Source organism: Chiloscyllium plagiosum, unplaced genomic scaffold (genome assembly GCF_037043375.1).
Source record: "Chiloscyllium plagiosum isolate Xiang-an unplaced genomic scaffold, Cpla_swu_hap1 HiC_scaffold_27, whole genome shotgun sequence".
Taxonomy (NCBI): Eukaryota; Metazoa; Chordata; class Chondrichthyes; order Orectolobiformes; family Hemiscylliidae; genus Chiloscyllium; species Chiloscyllium plagiosum.
This window is the reverse complement of record NW_028270165.1, coordinates 66,637,120-66,659,741: the sequence shown is the minus strand read 5'-3', so window position 1 is coordinate 66,659,741 and position 22,622 is coordinate 66,637,120. Positions and strand designations below refer to the sequence as shown.

At 40.9% G+C, this 22,622-nt stretch overlaps 1 protein-coding gene across 1 annotated transcript; it reads left to right on the top strand.

The window, feature by feature from the left end:
* The first annotated feature begins 331 nt into the window (after positions 1-331).
* On the top strand, positions 332-21,102 carry LOC148144519 (scavenger receptor cysteine-rich type 1 protein M130-like). Its single transcript, XM_087975373.1, has 12 exons — positions 332-377; positions 7,964-7,996; positions 8,691-9,005; positions 9,572-9,886; positions 12,261-12,575; positions 14,292-14,609; positions 18,114-18,431; positions 19,616-19,933; positions 20,018-20,473; positions 20,584-20,625; positions 20,761-20,877; positions 20,963-21,102. The coding sequence occupies exons 1-12, from the start codon at positions 332-334 to the stop codon at positions 21,100-21,102; spliced, it is 2,733 nt and encodes a 910-aa protein (XP_087831499.1).
* Positions 21,103-22,622: the final 1,520 nt, after the last annotated feature.

Below are 22,622 nucleotides of genomic sequence, written 5' to 3'. Positions count from 1 at the left end.
ATGGATTCCGGCGTGGGGACTCGCTTCCTAGTCAAAATCTGAAACGTCATTGATTTGTTAAGATGAACTAGTGTTTGGAACCCGGTTTCATTGTACCCATTAATGGTCACATCATTTCTCATTGGTGGAGAAGACAGAGTTTACTTCATATTCGGCACACATTAAAATCTATTGGTTGATGGAAAGAAAGACGGGCCCCTGGACAAGTCGTGGTGAAGGAACCAACTGTTACAGAAATCGAGGAGTTAGTTGATATGTTAATTGCTGCTCAGTATCTGTGATCAGCATTCAGCTAAAATTCCGATTTGATCTGGAACCACCAGCTGGGACGATGTTTGTAACCCTCGTGAACTTACTTCTTCTGCAGCTATTGAACTGTGAGTTATAGTCTCTTGAATACATTTTCGCAACCATTTATAGGTCAATGATTGGCAACATATATGTGGCAAAAATATAATGATCAGTCTATGCGAGATAAAATATTGGCATGATAGGGAATGAAAACTATTTTGTCTTCATTATTTTCTGACTTTTTATGGAACTGTTTCTGAGGCTTCAGAGCTCCCCAACCACAACCCCCATTAACTCCCAATCCTTGCATTTATTCGGAGTTTTTGTGCAGCTCAGAGTTTAAAACCTACTCAGACAATTTGGGTGTGTTTGGAAACAGTGCCCATCGCTGCTTCAACAGTGTGTGTAGTCGGGAAAAATGGTGAACAATATTTACCTAATTTATTCGTCAATATTTGGGAGAGTGTAAAATAGAAACTGAATATTTTTGCATTTCTCGGAGCTTGTTGTGCCACTGATTTTAGTTCGTGTTTCTTCTCTTTACATTCGAAAACTTTCTCGACACTGATGCATTTATATAGCGCCGTTGACAATGTCAGTGAAACAAAGGAACTCTGGGCCAATTTGGTACATTTTGTTGTTGAGACAGTTCTGCAATTTTGAAAACGTGACAGACAAGTTCCTCCGAGGAAACTGTAAGAAACATTGCTGTGATAAAGGACGCAGTTAGCCGTTCACATCCTCAGTGGAACAAAGGCGCTGGGTGCTAATTTGTTATATTTTATTGTTCAGACAGTTCTGCAATTTTGGAAACTTGGCAGTCAATTTATTCCATGAAATCTGTTAGAATTGTCGCTCTAATAAAGGGCACAGTCAACTGGCCATCTTCAAATAACCAAAGCGAAACATTCACGCTGCTTTCTGTCTGCAAATGTTGCCAGATCCGCGAAGTATTTCCAGCAATTTCTCCTTTGATTCTGATTTCCAACATGTACAGTTCTTTGACCTTCTTTTGTTCACCAGTTTTGTTATTCAGTAAATTCAGTTGAATGGTTGCCACTGGCCAGCGCAGTATCAATAGCTCTTCTTCCTGGACTGGGGAAGTTGTTGAAGAATTTCAGTGAAATTAATCTAAACAGCTTTACAGAAAGATGTCGTTTATTTCCTCTCTCCAATTAAAAACTTTATTAATAAAATACTTTTACATGCATACGGAGTCACTGAAACAGGTCACTTCTGTACAGTAGTCAAAAACTATGGTGCTGGAAAAGCAGATCTGGTAAGGCAGCATACAAGGAACAGGAGGTTCGACGTTTCGAGCATAAAATCTTCATCAGGATAAAGATCTTCTGCTTCAAACGTCGATTCTCCAGCTCCTCGGATTCTGCCCGGCCAGTTGTGCTTTTCCACCACCACCCTTTTAGACTTTGATCTCCAGCATCTACAATCCTCACTTTCTCCTACTTCTGTACAATCCTGTACGAAGGACAAACAAACACTGGAATTTGACTCTATCCAGCAACACACTAAAGGCATGTCTTACTTGAACATGATTGCATTTATATATACTTGAGATATCGGGGGTCTGATAACTGAACGGACCCCCATATACCTTCAGCAGTAAGACCTCAGACAGTGGTCTTTCTCCACTGCCTTGGCGGCAGCTGCCTCAACATTTAATGCATTCCTAAACACACAGTCCTGCACCTTGGAATGTGCCAGTGTGCAACTCTCCGTCGGGGACAAAAGCTTGCACTGGAATACCAAAGAGTTTCATGCAAACCAAAGAGCATTTTTCAGCGAGCTGATGCTCTTCCAGGCGCAGTTGATGTTTGTTTCAGTGTCGGTGTGTATCGTGGGCAACTGATCGGAGAGCAGTGTCCTGAGTCAAAGAGCTGCTTGTGAAAAGCCTCGACAGAATTGACTGCATCTTTCTCCAGACATCGTTTGCAAAGGGCAATTCCAGAAAGATGTGTTTGACGGTCACTTCCCGTGTCCCCTGCCATCCTTCCAAACCCTGCATCCACTTAGAGAGCAGTGTGGTGAGTCGCAAACTGGCCAGGTGTACATGAGGGATATCGCAGTTTGTGCCGTTCTCACCACAAGCCAAGCGACGTCTTCGTGCTTGTTAGAACGTTCTGGTGATGAAGCATTCTGCCAAATGACTTGGACAGTCTGCTGAGGGAACAACCCGACAGGGTTCACCCTCTTCTTTTCCCACAGAGTGTCGAGGACTCTAAGATACGTGCATCAACTGCTCCTTCAGCGCTGAATTTATGCTCAAACCGGTTGAAACGGATTTGAGCAATTACCTTTCTGTGTCGAGGCAAGAGAGCTGCAAATTGAGGCAGGGCTTACAGTAATATCATTTTGTTGGCAGAGTTAGCTCTTCGAAAACTTGAACTCACTTTACACATATCTCCTATTCTCTGGTGAGAGCTGTACCCATTCTCTGATGACAGTTGTACTAGACTTTCTTTTCAACATGATCTGAATAGAAATATGGAGGTAGTTCAGGCGTCTTATCTTGTTTCGATTTTTTGTTTTGCTAACGGTGTTATCACTGAAGACAAGCCAAGAAGAAAGCAATCCCAATCTTCTCAACAAAATCTGACCAGCTGTAACGGTTGTCTGTTACATTTGGGTGCACCAGACTCTGTGCTAACAGTGAATATGGTGTCAGTAAAACATCAGTCAGCACTATGTCACCATTAATTAAACTCATGCACAAATGAATTATACTCTCAGATTATACCTATGGTCTGCCTGACCGTTTTGTGATATTATTTGTGGACCGAGGTTACTTTAATGTGGAGGAGCCAGTGTTGGTTTGGGGTGGACAAAGTTAAAAATCACACAACATCATGTTAGAGTCCAACGGGGTTTATTTGGAAGCACTGCCCTTCAGAGCGCTGCTCCTTCATCATGTCGTTGTGCTGATAGAGGAGCAGCACTCCTCAAGCTAGTGCTTCCAAATAAACTGGCTCGACTGTAATCTGGAGTTGTGATTTTTACGTATGTTACTAAATTCACGTTCACCGCATTCGAGGTTTTTTCCACTATTTGATGTGGAATTAACATGTTTACCTCAATATTGTTTAACATCACAATTTTCATCACGCAAGCCTTTCAAAAATGAAATATCCAAAATAAATCCTTTTCCAACTTTCTTCTTAGTGACAAATGGGAGAGGTGAAAATCATTATTAGGATATTTATTTCACGACACTTTTTCTATTTGTTCAAAACTGTGGGAATGTCTGGTTTGGTCAATGTTACAGAAAATCCAACCAGGTGGCGGTCACCTGATCTCATGGTCCACTGCATTAATTGATGCTCGGTACATCATCATATGTGAGGAGAGAATTGCAGATCTTGACCAAATATCAGTGAAGGAACAATGTCGCCATCCCAATCAGGATGGGAATTTGCAGGTGCCGGTGCTTTTAATTATCTGTGCACCTTGTTCGGTAGTGTGGCTGCAGTTTTGTTCGGTTGTGGGAAGGAGTTTAGCTGAGTTGTTGCAGTTAACATTGATGGCACAACTTTGGTGGCTGAATCTTGGTGGTGAATGCTTTAAGTTCTTCAGCTAATGGAAGGGTTGTAAGTGAAGCCGATTTCTTTGTGCCAAGTGCCTTCCAGCTTTTGAAAGTGTATTACAGTTTATTGCAGCAATGTAAGTAGCGAATGTCTGTTCATAGCGCAGGCTTGTGCATTGCTCTCAGTTATTACTCTTGAGGAGTCAGAAAGTGAATAATACTGTAAATCTGGCTCCTGTTCTCGACTTGTAGTGAAAGGATGGACATCCCAGTTCAGATCATTATATGGAGCGGCATGGTGGCTGAGTTGATTCCAGCCTCGGGCGATGTCTGTGTGGATTTTACACATTGTCCCTGTTTATGCATTGTCCCTGTGTATCCAGGTGCTCCGGTTTCCTCCCACAGTCCAATGATGTGCAGACCATGCCACGTTGCCCACACTGCGCTCGGTGAATTAATCAGAGAGGAATGGGTCTGGTTGAGTTAGTCTTCGGAGGGTTAGCATGGACTTGTTGGGCCATTTGGCCTGTTTCCACACTGTAGGGTGTCTAAGTTAAACAAGATTCTGTAAATGCTATGGCGTAGTATGTTAAGAGAGTTCATGTACACGGAGGTGTATAGCTTTGTGGTAAGTTCGGCTTCTCATTCTCTGGAAAATTTACTCCTACTTATTCAGCATCATGAATTATCCAAGGTATTGAAGCCTTTTTTCTCATTCTTCTCCCGTTGGCTCTCCGATATATTTCCATGTATATTAATAAATTACGTGCTTACGTCGGCATGTTGTGGATTATTTCCATAAAGCAGATGGAAGAGGTTAAATCAGTCTCTCGAGATCGAAATGTTGGATTAGAGTAACTAGTGTGCCTAGATTTTGTTGACGTGCTGTATTTGGTCAATCCATTTACACCCATATAATGGGTACAGTGACACTGAGAGTGGATTGCATTTTATATCCAGAAGATCAAACTGGTATTATCTCCTTTAAATTTTAGTTGCTGTCTGTTTTGTCCTAAGGTATATGGCAGAAGATAAAAAAAGACATGCATATCAACACTGTTGAAGTCGTTCAGACTTGGTTTCACATTCTATATGTGTGAATACTTTCAACATTATTTTATTAGCTGATATATGAAGAAAGGAGGTTGATTATACATTTATTAACATGAACTTTGCGCAGTATGCATAACAGCTTCATACCTTAAAGAAACTTGGAAAATTTTGTATAAACTCAGGAGATCTGTCAACATTAATGAAGAGTGAAACACAGATAATGTTTCGAGTCTGATATGATCACTCAGAACAGAAGGATAGAAAATAAGGAGTCCCAACAGAGTCGCAACTTTAACACTGTTCCTCTCTCCGCATGCGTTGCTTTCCTCCAGCATTCTTCATATTTGTTTCAGATTTTCCATATGCACTTTTCTTTTCTGCCAGCAGCCTGGTGTCTCAATTGCTTTGGCTTAATTTGTGAAATGGTTTATGTTGTGAGTTTGACGACCAGAGGCAGAAGTCCTGACGCTGTTGCATATAATTTAATTAAATGCATTTGAAGGAGACCTGATTGGGGACCTATGCAAAAATAAATTTCCAGAGGTTGCTCAGAACCATTGAAATAAAGATTTCTGAGTTTAGTTTTGTGTACCTTCGAGATCAACAGTCTCAGTCGCTCCTAAGACGAGACAATAGATTTGAAAGAGAAGTAATTTTACTCTGGTTCTGCATCACTTGTACACTATTTTGTTTCATCTCGCGCTTTGAATCTTCTCAATTTGTGAAACAGTGGGACAAATTGGATTGCTTAATCTCATATTTGCTAAACTAGAAGTAACAACATTCTTGGATCAGATGACAAAGCACGAGATGGTGAACGGCTCCATCATTATGTTTTGTAGATCTTTGTTGAACAACTAGGGAAGTGCATGAAATATGAAATTGTAAGTTGCATAAACCACTTCAATATTCACCTCCTGCAGAAGTAATGGATAGCGGACTTCTTAATCCATTATTACTCTTTTATAAATTCGATATTAGACAAGAAGAAATACAAGGATCACTTCCAGGCTCCCATGTTCAACTCATTGTTTTCAATTTTACGAAGACATGAATTCTTTATTCTCGACATAATTCTACTACTCGGGTAGACCGTAAAGTCTAATTGATCTTTTTTTTAAAAATGAATGAGTAAAGTCCTTTCAAACGGGAGGTGAATGCATTGTTTAGTTTCTAAATTTAGTAATTAACATGTGTTCAGTTTTAATTCGCGTTCAAAAAGGGCAGGTATTCTGCATTGTTGCTGCTGTCAATAATTTTGTTTCTTTATATTCCCTGCCTTGACTGACATTTAGTTAAATTACAAAATATCAGTCAAATAATGACTATTTATTGAAATCTAAATAAACACTACAGTTAAGAAGTGACGTTCATATCCCTCATGTCCGGCTGAAGCAGACTGAAAACAAATTGACTTCTTTCTCAATACAGCGATTCAGTTTGAAGTAGGCTGTATTCAGTGTTAGAGAAGGAATATACTGGCACTAGAGAGATAGCGGAGAAGGTTCACAGCATTGATTCTGGAGAAGAGAGGTTTGGCCTGTGAGGAGAGCTTGAGAAGACGAGGACTACGTTCATTGGAATTTAGAAGAATGAGTGGTGAATCCTACTGAAACTTATACAATTATGAAGGGAGTAGATATGATAGCAGCGTGGAGGTTTATTCCACTGGCGGGTCAAACTAGAACCCGGGAAAGTCGCCTTAAAATAGGGAGAATGAGATTTCAGACTGAGGTAACTTTTTCACCAATTCTGTTGTGAATCTGTGGAATTCACTGCCTAGTGAAGGAGTTGAGGCTACCTTGTTGTTGAATGCATTTAAAACAAAGATACATAGATTATTGAACAATACAGGAATTATGGGCTGTGGAGGATAGGCGGGTAAGTCTAACTGAATCCACGAAAGGATCTCATTGAATGGTGGCGCAGCCTTGATGGGCCAGATGGCCCACTCTTGCTCCGAGTTCTTATGTTCTTTTATCGGTGTGAAAAGTGTAGGACACGAATTGTACCGACTGTCACTTGATTCAACGCTGAAAGTTATGTCCTCTGTAGTGTTTCATGTGAGACAGTAAATGTTCTCAAAAGTAGTTCAAAAGGACAACATACGTGTTCAAAACCAGACAAGTTTATTCCATAGTTATATCTGTCTGAAATCGCGACGAAAAGTCTTTCAGTAGATTTAGTTTGCATCAGTTCTCCTATCAGTGAGTGTTCACAATGGTGTCACTGATCTGATCCGGATTTGTTGTTTTCCAAAACTCTCCAGTTAGTAAGGAACATCAAACTTCTGATGAACGGGCCAACCTGCAAGACATTGTTTTAAATTTTTCCTGTTCATTTTCTGCAACCAAATTACATTAAAAAACAATAAGGATTTAGCATTACATTGTAAGGATATTGCATACGAATGATAAAGAGGTGAACGATCAGTCAAGTCGGTGAATGCAAGTAATGAGAGAGGTTGTACAGCAGGGATTCAATAAATCAAGTGAGCGACCATGTACTAACACATGGACAGATGACCCGTGTTGTCTGATTGCTTGAAAGTTTTATAGAAATTATTCTGAGAATCAAAACAAGTGACGAGTAGACCAGTCAGAGAGTTGGCAGCGTGTCTCTGTGTGTGGAACCAATTCGGTTAACTTTAGAAGAAAACAGACAATAATTGATAATTGCAGTAATTATATTTCCTGCTTTTATCAGCATTGCATGAAATGAGGATGTGAAAGTTCCAGATATCATATAGAGTCATAGCACGGAGACAGAGACTTTGTCCCAAACTGTTTCATGTCAACCAAAATGTCAATCCACACAAAACCTATTTCTCTGCACTTGACTCATATCCTTCTCAACTGTCCCTATCCATGTGATTGTCCGAATCTCTTTTACATGTTATTAAGGTTCCCACCTCAATCACTTCCACTCGCAGCTAATTCCCTACTAATACCATCCTCTGTGTAAAATAGGATTATTTGGCAAACTAACGATAATTATTGCCCGCACTTGTTGCATTTGTTTAATTTATTTCTACGTGTTAAATTGAATTGTAACACTTTAATTTTCATCCCCCTATTTCAGGCAGACGTGTGGACACTCAGGCCGAGAGTAAAGGTAATTGCACTTTTTTTTTCATATAGAGGCAAAACCTGTATTCTGATGATTCCGTTCAAACACTAACTTGTGCTGATGATCTCCTTGCCTTAATGTGCAAGTTGAACAGCTGTGTGTTCATAACTAATGGGGATGCATTATTCCTGAAGGTTTCTTATTTCAGGGGAGCAGAGTGTGAAAACTCAGTTCCTCCGCACACTGCCGTTCTCAGATCGAGAGACAACACATGGAGATACTGTGAAGATGCACCTACACACGCAGTGCTGCTGGCGGAAATTTATATAAATTATTTCACTCACAATTGAGCAGTGACATCATGCTCACATGACTGGACATCCCACAATAATTCTGGCTGTGGGAGACGGAAATGCTGTTTCATTTTCAGATGTTCGCAGGGCGGATCAGTGAGTTTTTCTCGCTATTCAGAGTGCCCACATCCCATGAATGAGAAATAAAAATCTTCTCACGTTGGCTAGTTTAGTGGAGACCCTCGCTCTCTGTGAGTCGGCATCATGTTTTTCAAATGACCATTCGCCCTTCTCCATCCACATTACGTATCCTGAGTTATATTGCGATAGCCTGCATTTTTACCATGCCCTCACTCCCGTTGCGTTGTGAGCCGGGAATGCAGTCGATGATTCGATCTTTTACAATTAAGCAGTGTTCACGTTGGTGACCATTTCTATATTTACAGAGACAGTGAGGCTGAGACTTGAGAATGGGGGCAGTCCTTGCGCTGGCCGAGTGGAGATTCACTACAAGGGGCAGTGGGGAACTGTGGATGATTATGAATGGGACATGCAAGATGCTGCTGTTGTGTGTCGGGAGCTGGACTGTGGGACCGCGGTCTCTGCCCCGGGCGAGGCTCACTTTGGACGAGGATCCGGACCTATTGTGACCTGGAATGTTGAGTGCAGCGGGACCGAGCGGGCTCTGAAGGAGTGTCATTCACAGGAATGGGATCCCCACAGCTACTCACACGACAATGATGCTGGTGTCGTCTGTTCAGGTAAAAATCTATTGCCATTTCTGTGCAGGTTTATCACAAGTCAGTGCTGTCTGGAACCAGAAAGGGATATGATAACACAACGACAACTATCCAAATATTATTAACATGATACTAACAAAACCCCCAATTTATTCGGTGTTACAATGCAATTTGTGAATATTTGAAGACAATGGGAGAGGTGAATTCCTGTTACCGTTTCCAATCCGGTAAAGGGGCAGGATAGGTGTCCATTGTGATGTCATTTGAAGCCACATTGAGAGAACTGCGCTGCAGGAATTATCACATTTACAACCCAATGCATACTGAGGTTCGACATTGAGTTGGCTGGCAGAATCACTTTGTGCCATTTATCTCCAGGTTGAAAGTCGCTTTCTGTCAGATTAGATGAGGGTCGGAGTTGTGGGTGAACATGAATGAGATCGACAGGGCAGCAAACTGATTGCAGGAACAATTTATTTCCAGATGTACCAGACCTAAAGTTAATCACATTAATGTTTATCAGAAAATAATCTAAGTCGCTGTTGCTATAAATTGCTCTGATTCTGCGCTTTTTAAAAATATCTCAGATCACAGAGCTCCGAGGTTGTTACCACAAAATTCCCAATGCTTTGGCAGACTCGAGATTCAGTTCGGTGACACCTGGAAAACAATGTGTGGGCTTGAATGGGATTTGAAAACCGCCAATGTGGCCTGTGCACAGCTTCATTGTGGAGTCGCAGTGTCTGTTTCAAGCTCGATGCATTCTGGAGGCAGTGCTGTTCTCACGGCTACCGAGGTGTTTCAATGTACGGGCAATGAAACTCAGCTGGGGAAGTGCCCTCGGTCTTCAACCACGCACCAGGATTGCACTGGACACAACAATGTCACCCTGATATGTTCAGGTGAGTACAAGCTTACCGAAAGAAAAAGACACATTTCCGCTTAATGTGTGTAAGAGTAATGTCGCTGGCATTCCTGACTCAACTAATCCTCAAGATTCTCATGTTCCCTGGCACAAGAGTGATGAGGTAAAATATGCACGAAATTATTCGAAATTTAAACGTTTTAAAACGTTTGCGTTTGGGGTGGGAAAGACATTTCTTCAACTGTCCACAGTCAATACCCTTTAGTGTTGACGTTGACTAAACGTCGCTCATGGAGGATAATATGAATCATTGTTCGATACAGATACATTGACGTGAACTTCAGACAATTTAAGTTATGACAAGACAATTGTTTATTTTCTGAATCTCCGTGATCCATAATCGGGTCAGTAGTTTTTAACAATGCTAACAGACTGTATGACATCATTGAAGGTATCTCTTGCCAACAAACTTTTCAGCAAGAAGTTCCAGCTCACAAACACTCGTTGGCTGATAGATATTATCATGGTAATTTATTCACCGTTCTGTCCCTTACTTACTTGTCCCTTCCCAATCTCTTAACTTTCACGTTGCTGTAAATTTATCTTGCCTTCGTAACACGTTGTATTTTGCATGGTATGCACTTTGTCAACTGTCTGATTCATTACATTCAAAGTTTGGGAGAAGATTTGTCGCTCGGGTGCTCGTTGTTGTGGTTCTGTTCGCCGAGCTGGAAATTTTTGCTGCAAACGTTTCGTCCCCTGTCGAGGATGTTACCGAGACAGGGGACGAAACGTTTGCAACAAAAATTTCCAGCTCGGCGAACAGAACCACAACAATGATTCATTACATTCCAATATGCAATACTGTGCACGTTTTGTCCCAAATCGTAACATTATTTCCTGTTACTCTTTCGATGATCAATTCGCAGGTCCAGTAAATTCTTTCGTTTGCTGCTTTGTTCATCAAGTAATATTCTCGTATACCTCTATCAGTTCCAGCTTCATTGCTTCAATATGATCCATAACCTGTCCAATACGCATTAGTCAAGCATGCATCTCTTCAAGAGCCAGGACACACTTTGTCAATTATGTGTTCCACATAATTATAAGCAATGTTTTCCCATCTTCCCAAACGCAAAGGAATTATTTCTCTCTTTCTGCCCTAAATTCTTCTATTCTTAAATTTAAGTTTAAGTTGCATTGCTGACTACTCTACCAAGTATTCTGTCAACTTGATGTATCTCAGCTTTTGAAGCTCCAACACTTATATCTAAGTGCACTTATTCACAACATGAAGAGGGAAAAGGTGAAAACATCTAAATGCACGCTGTAAGTCATTTTCCAGGCTGCCAAAATATACTGCCTCAAACTTCTTTGCTTAAAGTTTCATCTGTCACGTACTTATCTGTTTTGCTCTCTTTGCATGCTCCACTGAAATTGGGAGATGTCATGAATAATGGTTTGAAAACATTGATGCATGGTACCAGGGGCTAATTTTGAAGTGTTACTCTGCATCTCAATACAAATTCGGGGAAGTCCATGTCACATTCTACCAAACGGTACACTTTCACAGGTTATAATTGATTTCATTACTGTAGGTTCGATGGCAGAATAAAGGTTAATATTATTGAAACTGCATATTGCAGCCAGCATCTGATGCACTGGTCATGATTTGGTCACCCGGACGCTCAACATCTTACTGTACAAAAAAACTTTTAACATTATAATTATCTCAATTGCCTCAAACTTGTAAACTCATTTGTTGCCCATGTTTCAGAAATTGCCTTCAAAAATAATTATTTAATACATTCGTCTCGTTAGCTGCACTGTATTGTAACACCCTGATGGAATCGGCTACGTCAGTGGTCTGAATGACTTGTCTTTGATATAAGGTAACGCCATTAGCGTTGGTTCATTACCCCCACAATCTGAAGTTGCCATGGATGTCCTTACCTTCTGAGCTCAACCCTCGGCTGATGAATAGTGACCATCAGGTTAAATCACCATCAACCACATCTCTCTAACAAGAATGCAGCCACGTATTCATCAGTAAATTGAGTTAAGCATTACTGCATGATTGCAAAAGTCAATCTAACCTGCACGAGCAATCGGGACCAAAAGTACACTGCTGTTATCAAACTATGGACTGCATCAAGTCAACCTTTACACCCTCGTTTCATAGGTTTTCCAGGACTGAGGTAAATGATCATAATCACTATCTTGGGAATACCCTTTAAATGTGAATAGTGGAAAGATTTTCATGAAATAATCGTAATTATTTTGAAGACATTGTAACTGTCACGTATTGTATTGGGCAATGGAGGATGAGATTCGATTTATTTTCTCTTTTGAATCTTGAACAAGTGCGTGGATATTTGCAAACGTTTGTTTCTTTATTTGATCCAAAACAGGAAACAATGGTCCCCGATTGGTTGGTGGGGAGAACAGGTGCTCTGGGCGAGTGGAGGTCCTGCATGGAGAGCAGTGGGGAACGCTGTGCGGTGATTACTTTGGCTTACAAGACGCCAATGTGGTCTGTGAGCACCTTTTTTGCGGGACTGTAAAGTCGATCCCGAGAGATGCTCGATTTGGGAGGGGAGCCCGACCAGTGTGGAAGGAAAACTATGAATGCCATGGAAACGAGCGACGATTGTGGAACTGTCCAGTTTCACATGGGGAAAGCTTCAACTGTTTACATGGAAATATGGCCAATGTCATCTGCTCGGGTGTGTCCTTTATAGCAATTGCTCTTTCGCTAAACAGTGTTTCTGTGTACTTAAAGTTTGGAATTATTTTATTTATAACTTAATGGAATGTCACTGGTGAGCCCATGGCCTGTTGGCCTTTTGTGATTAATCTCGGTTTAACTGGTGCACTAGTTCACTTCAGGAAGTCATTACCTTTCAACTATATGGTTAATAATCCGCAGTCATATGTCAGTCAGAAAAGGTTAGACCGGGGCAGATGTCCTTCCATAAGGAAAAGTATTAGCCAGATGAGTTGTTAGGAGAATTGATGATCGTTTGACTGTCACCATCGCTAAGACTAACTTTCCATTCCAGACTATTAACTCAGTTTGATCTTTACCAGCTGCTATTCTGGAATTTCGGGCACTCTCAGCACCACCAGGTCTTAATTTCTATCTCCACTTTGCAAATCAAGAGGCCATGTTTGATTTGGCACAATGATGTTCTGAGATGCAACACTTGAGTTTTCGGAAGTTTATTTGTATTAAATGTACATTATGTTTTTTTAAAAAATTCTGAATGCCATCCAAGATGATAATTAATTTCCTAAATCTTTGCATATAACTGCCGCATTCTTCAAATGTCAATCCCCTGTCTCTCCAAAAATGCATCCATTCTGCCTGGGTTACTAATTGTGTTAGTGCTTCTAAACTCTCTGTACTGTTTCAGATTTGGAATATTCCACGAACATTTAAACAATAATTATTGTGATACTTAGTCTTTCAGGGAACGGAGATGTAACTGGTGAGGCAAGGATTTGTGCTGATGCCTGATTTCATTTTAACTAAGTTGGTTTTACAGGCCTTTAGTTATGATTTTGTCACTCTTTTATGAGCCTGAAGACCTTGTCGGGCAGATCAAATGTGGAAACCAGATTTGATTTCCTGACAAACATTAGGAGCTTCATGAGTTTTGGTTTCAATATTTCTTCATAGTTTCCCTGTTCACGAGCTGAAACTGGGCTCCAATTCCAGAGCATAAATTTTCCAACATTCCCCAGAGAATGCATAAAGCATCTGAATTACTCCTGACAACATTTTTATGACATGACATTCTGCCCTCAACTCCTGGCAGGGAATATCAGGATCTACACAAATGGCTCCGCAGAAATCAGATGTATTCATACCTTCTTATAAAAGGTTTTGACGTAGCAATAACGTGGAGACAGTTTTCAAAAGATAATGGAGAATATTGGCAGTTACGTTAGTGAGTGACAGCATCACGTTTTAAAATTTAGGAGCTATCCCAAATTTTCACAAGTGTTTTGAATGTCATAATTCTCAAACAGACTTGTTCCTAAATTTCCATTATATTCTTGACCGTTGTCTCAGTCATGTTGCGGGTCATTTGCTCAGTGCAACATGCTCTGCCATCAACCATGAGAGTAGTGGCAACATATAAATGGTCAAAGCATACGAGTAGCATTTGCAGACTGACAGTCGGCCTGAATGGATGAGGTCGCTCGCTGAAGACGAGACTTTATTTTCAAACGAATGCCAGAGTAGCAGCACTTTTATTTCCACGCCTCTCTCAATTTTGTTGACAGAAGAAATGTGATGACATGATGAAAGTATTTGAAAAAGTAAATGGACAAAATATCTTTATGATTGCAAATCATACATTTTCCTGTGATTGTCAGTTCTCGAATATCTGTGTTCATTTCAATCGCTGTTCTCAGTAACTCTTATTTTGCAGATGAAAATTGGGCGCTAAGACTAGTGAATGGAGAAAGCCGCTGTGATGGCCGAGTTGAAGTTTACTCTCATGGAAGCTGGGGCGGAGTCCAGGACACCGTGTGGGATCAGAATGATGCCAACGTTGTCTGCAGACAGCTGGGATGCGGTTATGCCTTAGAAATATATAATTCTTCAAAGTACGGGGAGAGTGATGGTGGTTCGTGGGTACATGTTGTCCAATGTCATGGACATGAATCACAGCTCCAGGACTGCAGGATCTCCAACACATTGAATTCGTCTGACATCGAAGGCAGTAGCGTAGGGGTCCTCTGTTCAGGTAAGTAGACTCTTCACATTTAAACCAGCTCAGATATATCAAGCCAAATATTCATCTGCTGAGTAAATTGAGAATGTACACCACTGGCTTGTCAGTGTCACTCGAACCATTTATTCATCGCTCGGATATCAGCAGACCTGAGGTGGGCGGCGGGTGCAGATGGATGAATATGAGAAATTAACACCATTTTTGTGTCAGATACAAGCATTACGTGGCAGGTCAGGTGAATTGGCTATGCTAAATTCCGCAGATTGTCATTTGCATTAGTCCGAGGAAAATGGGTCTGGGTGGGTTAAATTTGAGATGGTCGGTGTGGACTGGTTGGTCCAAAGGGCCACTTTCCACAATGTCGGGAATTTAATCTAGTCTTAAGGGGCGGCAGGCTGGCACAGTGATAAGCACTACTGCTCACAGTACCAGAAACCCGGGTTCAATTCCCGCCTCAGGGAACTGTCTGAGTGGTTTGCACATTCTCCCCGTTTCTGCGTTAGTTCACTCTGGGTGCTCCGGTTTCCTCTCACCGTCCAAAGATGTGCAGTATAGGTGAATTGGCAATGTCAAATTGCTTGTCGTGTTAGGTGAAGGGTTAAATGTAGTGGAATGGGTCTGTGTGGGTTGCTCTTCGGAGGGTCGTTGTGGACTTGTTGGGCCAAAGGGCCTGTTTCCACATTCTAAGTAATCTAATCTAATTACAGTTTCTTAACCCAAAAGTAAAGTTGACACACGTGCACAAAGAATGCGTTAGTTCAGATAAAGAGTCACTCGACTTGAAATGCTAACACCACTTCCCAAAGAGGCCAGTAAACCTCCTGCATTTCACCAGCAATTTCTAATTTTGTGAGAGTGACGTTGGCGTTGCGATTTGAAATTTTGATGAGAATGATTATAAACAGATATTGTTCAGACAGGCAAAAATGCCGAGGAATGGGAATTGGAGTTTAATTTAAATAAATATGAGGTGAGGCTTTTTATAAGTAAAATCCGAGGAGGATTTATACTTTTAATGGTAAGGTCCTGGGGATTGTTGCCAAACAATGAGACCTCGGTGTGCAGACTCTAAGTGCATTGAAAATGGAGGCATGGAGAGACAGTGCAGTGAAGAAGGTGATTGGTACTCTTACATTCATTGATCCGTGCCACTGAATACAAGAATTCGAAAGTCATGCTGTGGCTGTACATTGGTTGGCCACTTTTGGAATTATGTGTATCATTCTGGCCACCCTTTTAGAACAATGCTGGTAAACTTGAAAGGATTCAGAAAAAAATTGCAGTGATGTTAGCAGAGTTGGAAGGATTGACTTATATGGAGAAGATAAACAGACTGGGCGTTTTTCCCTGGATGGTCGGAGGCTGAAGGGAGACCTGACAGAAGTTTATTATATCAGGAGGAGCATGCATAAGGTGAATAGACAAGGCATTGTCCCCAGGATAGTGAAATCCGAATCTGGAGGGCAGAGGTTACAAGTAAGAGGAAAAGATTTCTAATGGAACTGAGGGACAATGTTTGTCACAAAAGAGGTTGTACGTATGAAATATCTTGACAGTGAGGTGTTGGAGGATAGTACGGTTACAACATTTAAAAGGCATCTGGATTTGTGAATAAATAGGAAACGTTTAGAGATATGTGCGCGGAATGTTGTTAAATGGGAGTGGATTAATTTAGAATATATGATTGATATGGAGGAGTTGGACTGAAGGATTTGTTTTTGTCCTGGATATGTCTAGGACTCCATTACTTGAAATGATCGCTTTTCTTTCAATTAGTAGAGCTTTTTATCTTCTCTGAGAATCTTCTGATCTCGTGCAGCATTGCAGAGACTGAAAGCGCAGTTTGAATTTTGCAGATAATGCACGAGAGACGTATTCCATCCAAAACAAGTGTCTTGAGATGTTTCACATGCGAAGTCGCCGCACTGCAATTATATAATATTTTGGGAGTCGTTGTGCGTTATGTAGCTCGGGATGGTGATGAGACCCTGAAGGAACGCTTTCATGATCATTGAAATGTCGAGGCAATGGCTTCTTGGTGATTGTGTGTTAAGTACTCATCTCGAATTACCACCGGGGACATTGCAACAGCATTGGAACTAAAGTTAGGGGACTGCTGTGCGGTAGATATAAGCAACTGTGTGACTTGCCATCAATCAGAAAAGCAGTTTGCAACCAGTGAGCTCAGGGAAGGTCTCCTCTCGTGTCAGGTCCAGCGCACAAGTTGTCAAAAATTCCATTGTGCAGAATAACTTACAAATAGCTGTTATGCTGTTGACCTGATGGAAGCTTCACTTTTCCTCTATAAAGATCATAAAATGGTTCGTTAGAAGCTGAAGACAGTGTTTTAAGGCGAAAAAGTTTATTCTCAAACTGCAAGAAGCATGATTTAGACCAGAGCAGAAAACTGTGTGCAGTTAAGGAATCCACATCAGAGGATGGATTTGACAGTAATGGAGACAATGCAGGGGGAAACGTATGAGAGATTTTCTTGAGATGAACAACATTTAGCTATGAAGACAACTTGGCCAGATTAGGATTCATTTCCTTTGAACAGAGGCGACTGAGTATGGGCGGGATTGAGGTGTATAATAAGCAACAAGAAATCTTTCCCCTATGTTATGCAATTGCTTACCATGTGGCATAGAGTTAAGGTGATGGACAGAAGGTTCAGAGGGACCTGAGGATACTCTTTTTCATCCACTTGGGGCAGCGGAGTAGTCTGGAACTCACTGCTTGTAAGTTTGGTAGAGGCAGAAACGTTAGTGAAATCTAAGATATATTTAGATGTGCACTTGTGATGCGAAGGAGTTAAGGACGAACCCAAGTGCTGGGAAATGAGCATAAAATATTTAGGAGCTTGTTTTTGACAGAAGCAGAATGGGTGGGCCGAAGGTTCTTTCTCTGTGCTGAAGACTTCTTAAATCTGTGATTCTGTGAATTAGTTCTGGACCTTTGTATTTAAGTACACGTGATAATAACCTGAAATGACTTTTCGTCCCCTTTCAGTATTTACACTTTTACAACTACTCAAAGTGCTATTGCTGTCATGCTAATATATATGTTGTCTTTCAGTTATATTCTCGTAAGGTATAGTATTCTCATGTGCGCTGATGAATGAAAGCTGAGACGGTATTTATATTGGACGAACGTACAGTTATGTGCACTATAAAATAGGGTGAGCATTAGACAAAGTAACGCATGGACAGACATAAACGGAGTGGCAGGAAGAGAAAGCACAAATGCAACTGTTTGCAAAATATTTCACAGAATATTCAATATAGAAAGGGAAACTGAACCTGGCAGTACCAGGTGCAATAAGATATTTTGAAACATTCATGTGCTGTACATTCTTGCTAAAAGGTTACACTTGATCTAACAGTTTTGTAAGAAATTATGTTTAAGCACAATAAGTACTTCTCGTGATAACATTTAAAACGCTCTTTCCTGTATCTATATACTATGTTGCCCTGAGTGATGAAGGGAATGTGCATTGAATGTGTAATTGTTTCACAGAGCACTTTCAGGTAAGGCTGTCAGATGGTGGAAGCCCTTGTGCTGGTCGAGTGGAGATTTACTACAATGGAATATGGGGCTCAGTTTGTGATGATTCATGGGATGTGGTAGACGCTGAAGTCGTTTGTAAACAACTGGGTTGTGGAAAAGCACTGGATATGACACCCCCTTCCTCCTCTGGACCGGGCTCAGGCCACATTTGGTGGAAAGATGTGAAGTGTTTTGGAAACGAATCATTTCTCTGGGAATGTCCTTCAGTACCATTGGGTCACCAAGACGACTGTTCTCATAAAGAGGATGTGAGAATTATGTGCTCGGGTGAGGCCATTCTTTAATGCTCTTACTTTGCTCGAATGTTGTAAGTGAGACGTCATGCTGACGTATGTTCACTGAATTCGAAGGAATGTAGAGCAGCGGCAGTAATTTAAAGAAACGATCTCTGACACTTACATGTACACAAAAAGTGAAAGAACAATTCGTTTCTCTAATCTAACTTGCTTTTCTGTCAGTTTTTTTCACCTTCTATTGATACAAGACGCGTTTGTCATGAAAAGTGTCATTTTTGATCTGTTGTCACTACTCCAAGTGGATGCCAATATTGTCCTGATTGTCATAAAGGGTTTACTAAAACTTAATTCCAAATTTATGATCTTTACTTTTGTATCGGGCCACCAGAAATATGAGACCTGTTCGTGTGTCTATCGAACTATTTGTGACTCGAAAATGAAGGGAGTTTTTTTTCTTTATGTTTCCGAGCAGACTTCACTGCATCACACACAGCTCCTGTACAATTGTATCAGACCTGTACTGCCTGTTTATTACTGTGCACTTGCGTTTTTCATGATTTTTCAGAACAGTAAAAATATTCCGTAATTTGCTTCCAACTGAGCAGTTTGAAACTTCCCTGGTGATACAAAATTAAAATTGATTGCATATATATCTATACATATATATATAATTGAACAGCCATGATATCAGAACCAGTTCCAGTGGACCGTCACTTCTGCAAAGTGGACAATTTACTTTTAACACAGGCTTTCTGTTTTCTGTCAGTTTCTGCTTCTCGACCATTTCGGGTTCTCAAACAGTTCGCCAGATTCTAGTAGTGCCTTGGTCAAGTCCTTCTAAACTCCATGCACGATACACATTTGGCTCACTCCTTTTTTCATTGCAATATGTGTCATGAAGAAAACTGAACACAACGATCCGCGGATGCAGCGAATCTAAAACAAAAAAGGAAATTTTCTGGAAAAACTCATATGTCTGGCAGCATCCGTCGAGACAAAGAGACAACGTTTCATGTCCAGTGACACTTCCTCAATTCAGAATACGCGTCACTGGACCTGAAGATTTGTCTGTGCTTTCTCTCTTCACAGATTCTGTTGAGTTTCTCCAGCAATTCCCTTTGTTCATATCATGCATCCTGCTCGTTTCGGCAATCACAGGACACACCAGAGATATGAACAATCTAACAATCTGGATATGTGTTATTGTTTGAACAGGACACAAGGAGCTGCGGCTGGTGAATGGAAAGCATCGCTGTGAGGGAAGAGTGGAGGTGTTCTACAATGGGACCTGGGGAACAGTGTGTTCAGACACTTTGGATCCACACGTTGCCAAAGTGATTTGTAAACAGCTGCACTGTGGTGCGTTCCAGTATGTTGAGTACGACGCTCAGTCATTCGGAGCAGGAACGGGAACTATTTGGCTCGATGAGATGGAGTGTCTGTCACACGAGTCGACACTGTGGCAATGTCACACAGATCCGTGGGGTCAACACGACTGTCAACACCGGGAAGATGCTGGTGTAGTTTGTTCAGGTAACATGACAAGCCTTCTCAATGTTCGGGTGTCATTTCAAACATGAATTTCCAATAGACTGAGCATCTTTCTCCTTCCAACAGAGAGCAATGTGACAAAGGAGCAGACCCTCAGTTCAACTTACTGCCATCAACAATTAGGTGCGTCTTCGTTCTCTATGTGCGAATTCTTGGAGATTCTGCTTCGTACTGCATTCAATAATAATCAGTTCTGTACCACAGATACGCAAGACAGTGTGCACTTGCATGGAGGAAGCAGCAACTGTTCTGGCAGAGTGGAAATCATGTGCGATAAACGCTGGGGAACGTTGTGTGGCAATTCCTGGGATATAACTGATGCAAATGTTGTCTGCAGAGAGCTGGGATGTGGCTTCGCACTATCAGCCCGAGATGAGGCCGCTCTCTCCCAGGAGAAAGATGTTATCTGGCAGAATGATGTGAAGTGTAAGGGAAGAGAATTCTCTCTGTTGGACTGTCTCTCCGCAGCTCCAGCTAAAAGCAAGTGTAACCACAAGGAAATTGCCAGTGTAAAGTGTTCTGGTAAGATTGATGCTGACTGACGTGCGCCATTAATGTTAAAAATCAGGGCAACTATTTGATTTCCTAAGTTACATTGCCCTTTATAATTATTCGTACTTTCTGTTCCACAGGATCCGAGTTGGTGACGGTCTCCCCTTCACCTCCACCTGCGGGTATTTATGACTGATACTCTTATTAGTATTTGTGTTCGCGTTCGCCAGTGCCATTGTTTCCTTAATGATGATTATTTACAATTTTCCATGGCAGACCTTAACTATGCTAAACCCATTTGTACCCCCTCCTTTAAGGGCAGGAAAGCCCGTCTATTTCCATGCCTGTTGTCGTCTGTTCATCTTTGGGAGTCTTGTTAATCTGTGAGTTAATCGCATTACTGGTGGTCATGCAGAGAAAATTGCAAATGAAAGGTAAGCATCATATCTACCGACTGAGCTAACACTGCGTCACTTTCACTGTTGCATATGTTCTCGGGGCTGTACGTTTTTATTGCAGTTTTCGAGCATTTGACTGAGATGGTCACGATTGTGCGGCACTTCTTGGCTGTTTGTTTTCTTCGAGGGACTTTGCCCAATGAAACGCGAAGTTTTAATAAACACTCAGATAAATGCATCAAATCTGTAAATAGCAGTTAAAAGAATATTCTAACTGTGTGAAGTATGCATCAAGTCGCTCAGTATATTTGGAGAGAAACTGAATTAACGTATAATGTGGAGTTGCTACAGTCATCATTGGGAAAGAAATATAATGACTGCACTTTCTTATCTTTCAGTTAACATATACATGACATTCCAGAGCAGGTCAATGATGGCAGCAATATGTCTCCGTTTCATTGAGTTATTTGCAGACTGCCTCTAAATATTTCTTCATTAGTTACTATTATTTATGGTTCTTCAGTGTCTGGGTGCTGCTACCACAACCCAAGATCATTGAGATGATTAAGGGTCCTTTTAAGGGAACTTCCAGTTAGGCAACAATTGGCTTCCTCTGACTGAGCAAATGATACTTCTGTACTTTGCACAATAATTTAAAAGCGTTTGCTTGGGGACCATTTTCCACGAGTTGGCAATGAAAATCAACACTAATAACAATCATTTTCTATCCTTTCACATGCTCTTAATTTTCCTTTACATATAGCCAGAAAAACTAGGCACTTAGTCTATCACGATCAATGTCATCAAGGTGCACCTTATTTCATTCGTCTCACGTTTTTGTTTTTAACTAATTGTCATAATTATGCAATTGTTTATTGAAATTAGTCCAATTCTAACAACATTATTATCAACCTTGTTTGTTAGCAACACGGTATGTTGAACATTAATTTGTAATCTCCTCAATGGTATCAAGTCTTTTTTAAAAATATAGGTTATTAGCATTTTCGTTTTTTCATTGCATTAAAGAGTTTCATTTTCTGCACTCAACATCTTCACTCACATGCACCATTGCGAGCTGAGAATTTTCTTGAATAGATATTGAACCAGCAAAATTAGAACAAAACACCCAAATTTATACCAACAAGAACATCTCGCTCTTTCTGTTTAACATACTAGGTTCGGTAACTGATGTGACATGGAAATTACTCATGGCCTGTTCACTTGTTTTTCCAAGATGTTCTCCCTTCAGCGATCAGTTAACGTTGTGTGAAGATTCTAATCTACAGCATTGTGTGAACTCGTTCTTCTCTCCCCTGGTTCTTCAGATATAAACACCTTGTTTCTGCGAGTGTTCAGCTACAAATGCTGACCAGTCTCTTGTTTATTCAATAGAACTTTTCCTTGGTGGCAGAGGCTCACGCCTTGGTTTGTACCAAGGAATTTATGAAGAAATTGAGAATATTCCCCCTGGCAAGAGGACGGATCACAAACATGGACCAGGTATATATTTCCTATTGTATAGTGAATCATGACTGGATAAGCATAGCTTCCATTTAATTTGCAGTCTTCCATGATCAATGACTGAATGAACATGATCATTAGTTAAAACACAGTCGTCGTGTGTGGGAAGCTATCTCATTAACTGTGTCTCTGTCCGCATTTCGTGAGATGAAGAATTTCAATATGATAATTCCCACATTGGCCTACATTCCTGATAGATTATTTCTGGCATGCATTTGAAAAGGCAAACAGAACTATCAATTTCACTTCTACCCTGGTTT

What these genes read in the sequence shown, in the direction of transcription:
- LOC148144519 (XM_087975373.1), top strand. Translation starts at nt 332, where the DNA reads ATGTTTGTAACCCTCGTGAACTTACTTCTTCTGCAGCTATTGAACT. An exon ending in TGCTGGTGTAGTTTGTTCAG is followed by an intron (nt 19,934 to 20,017) that starts GTAACATGACAA and finishes TCCTTCCAACAG; the next exon opens with AGAGCAATGTGACAAAGGAG. An exon ending in GAGAAAATTGCAAATGAAAG is followed by an intron (nt 20,878 to 20,962) that starts GTAAGCATCATA and finishes TTTTTATTGCAG; the next exon opens with TTTTCGAGCATTTGACTGAG.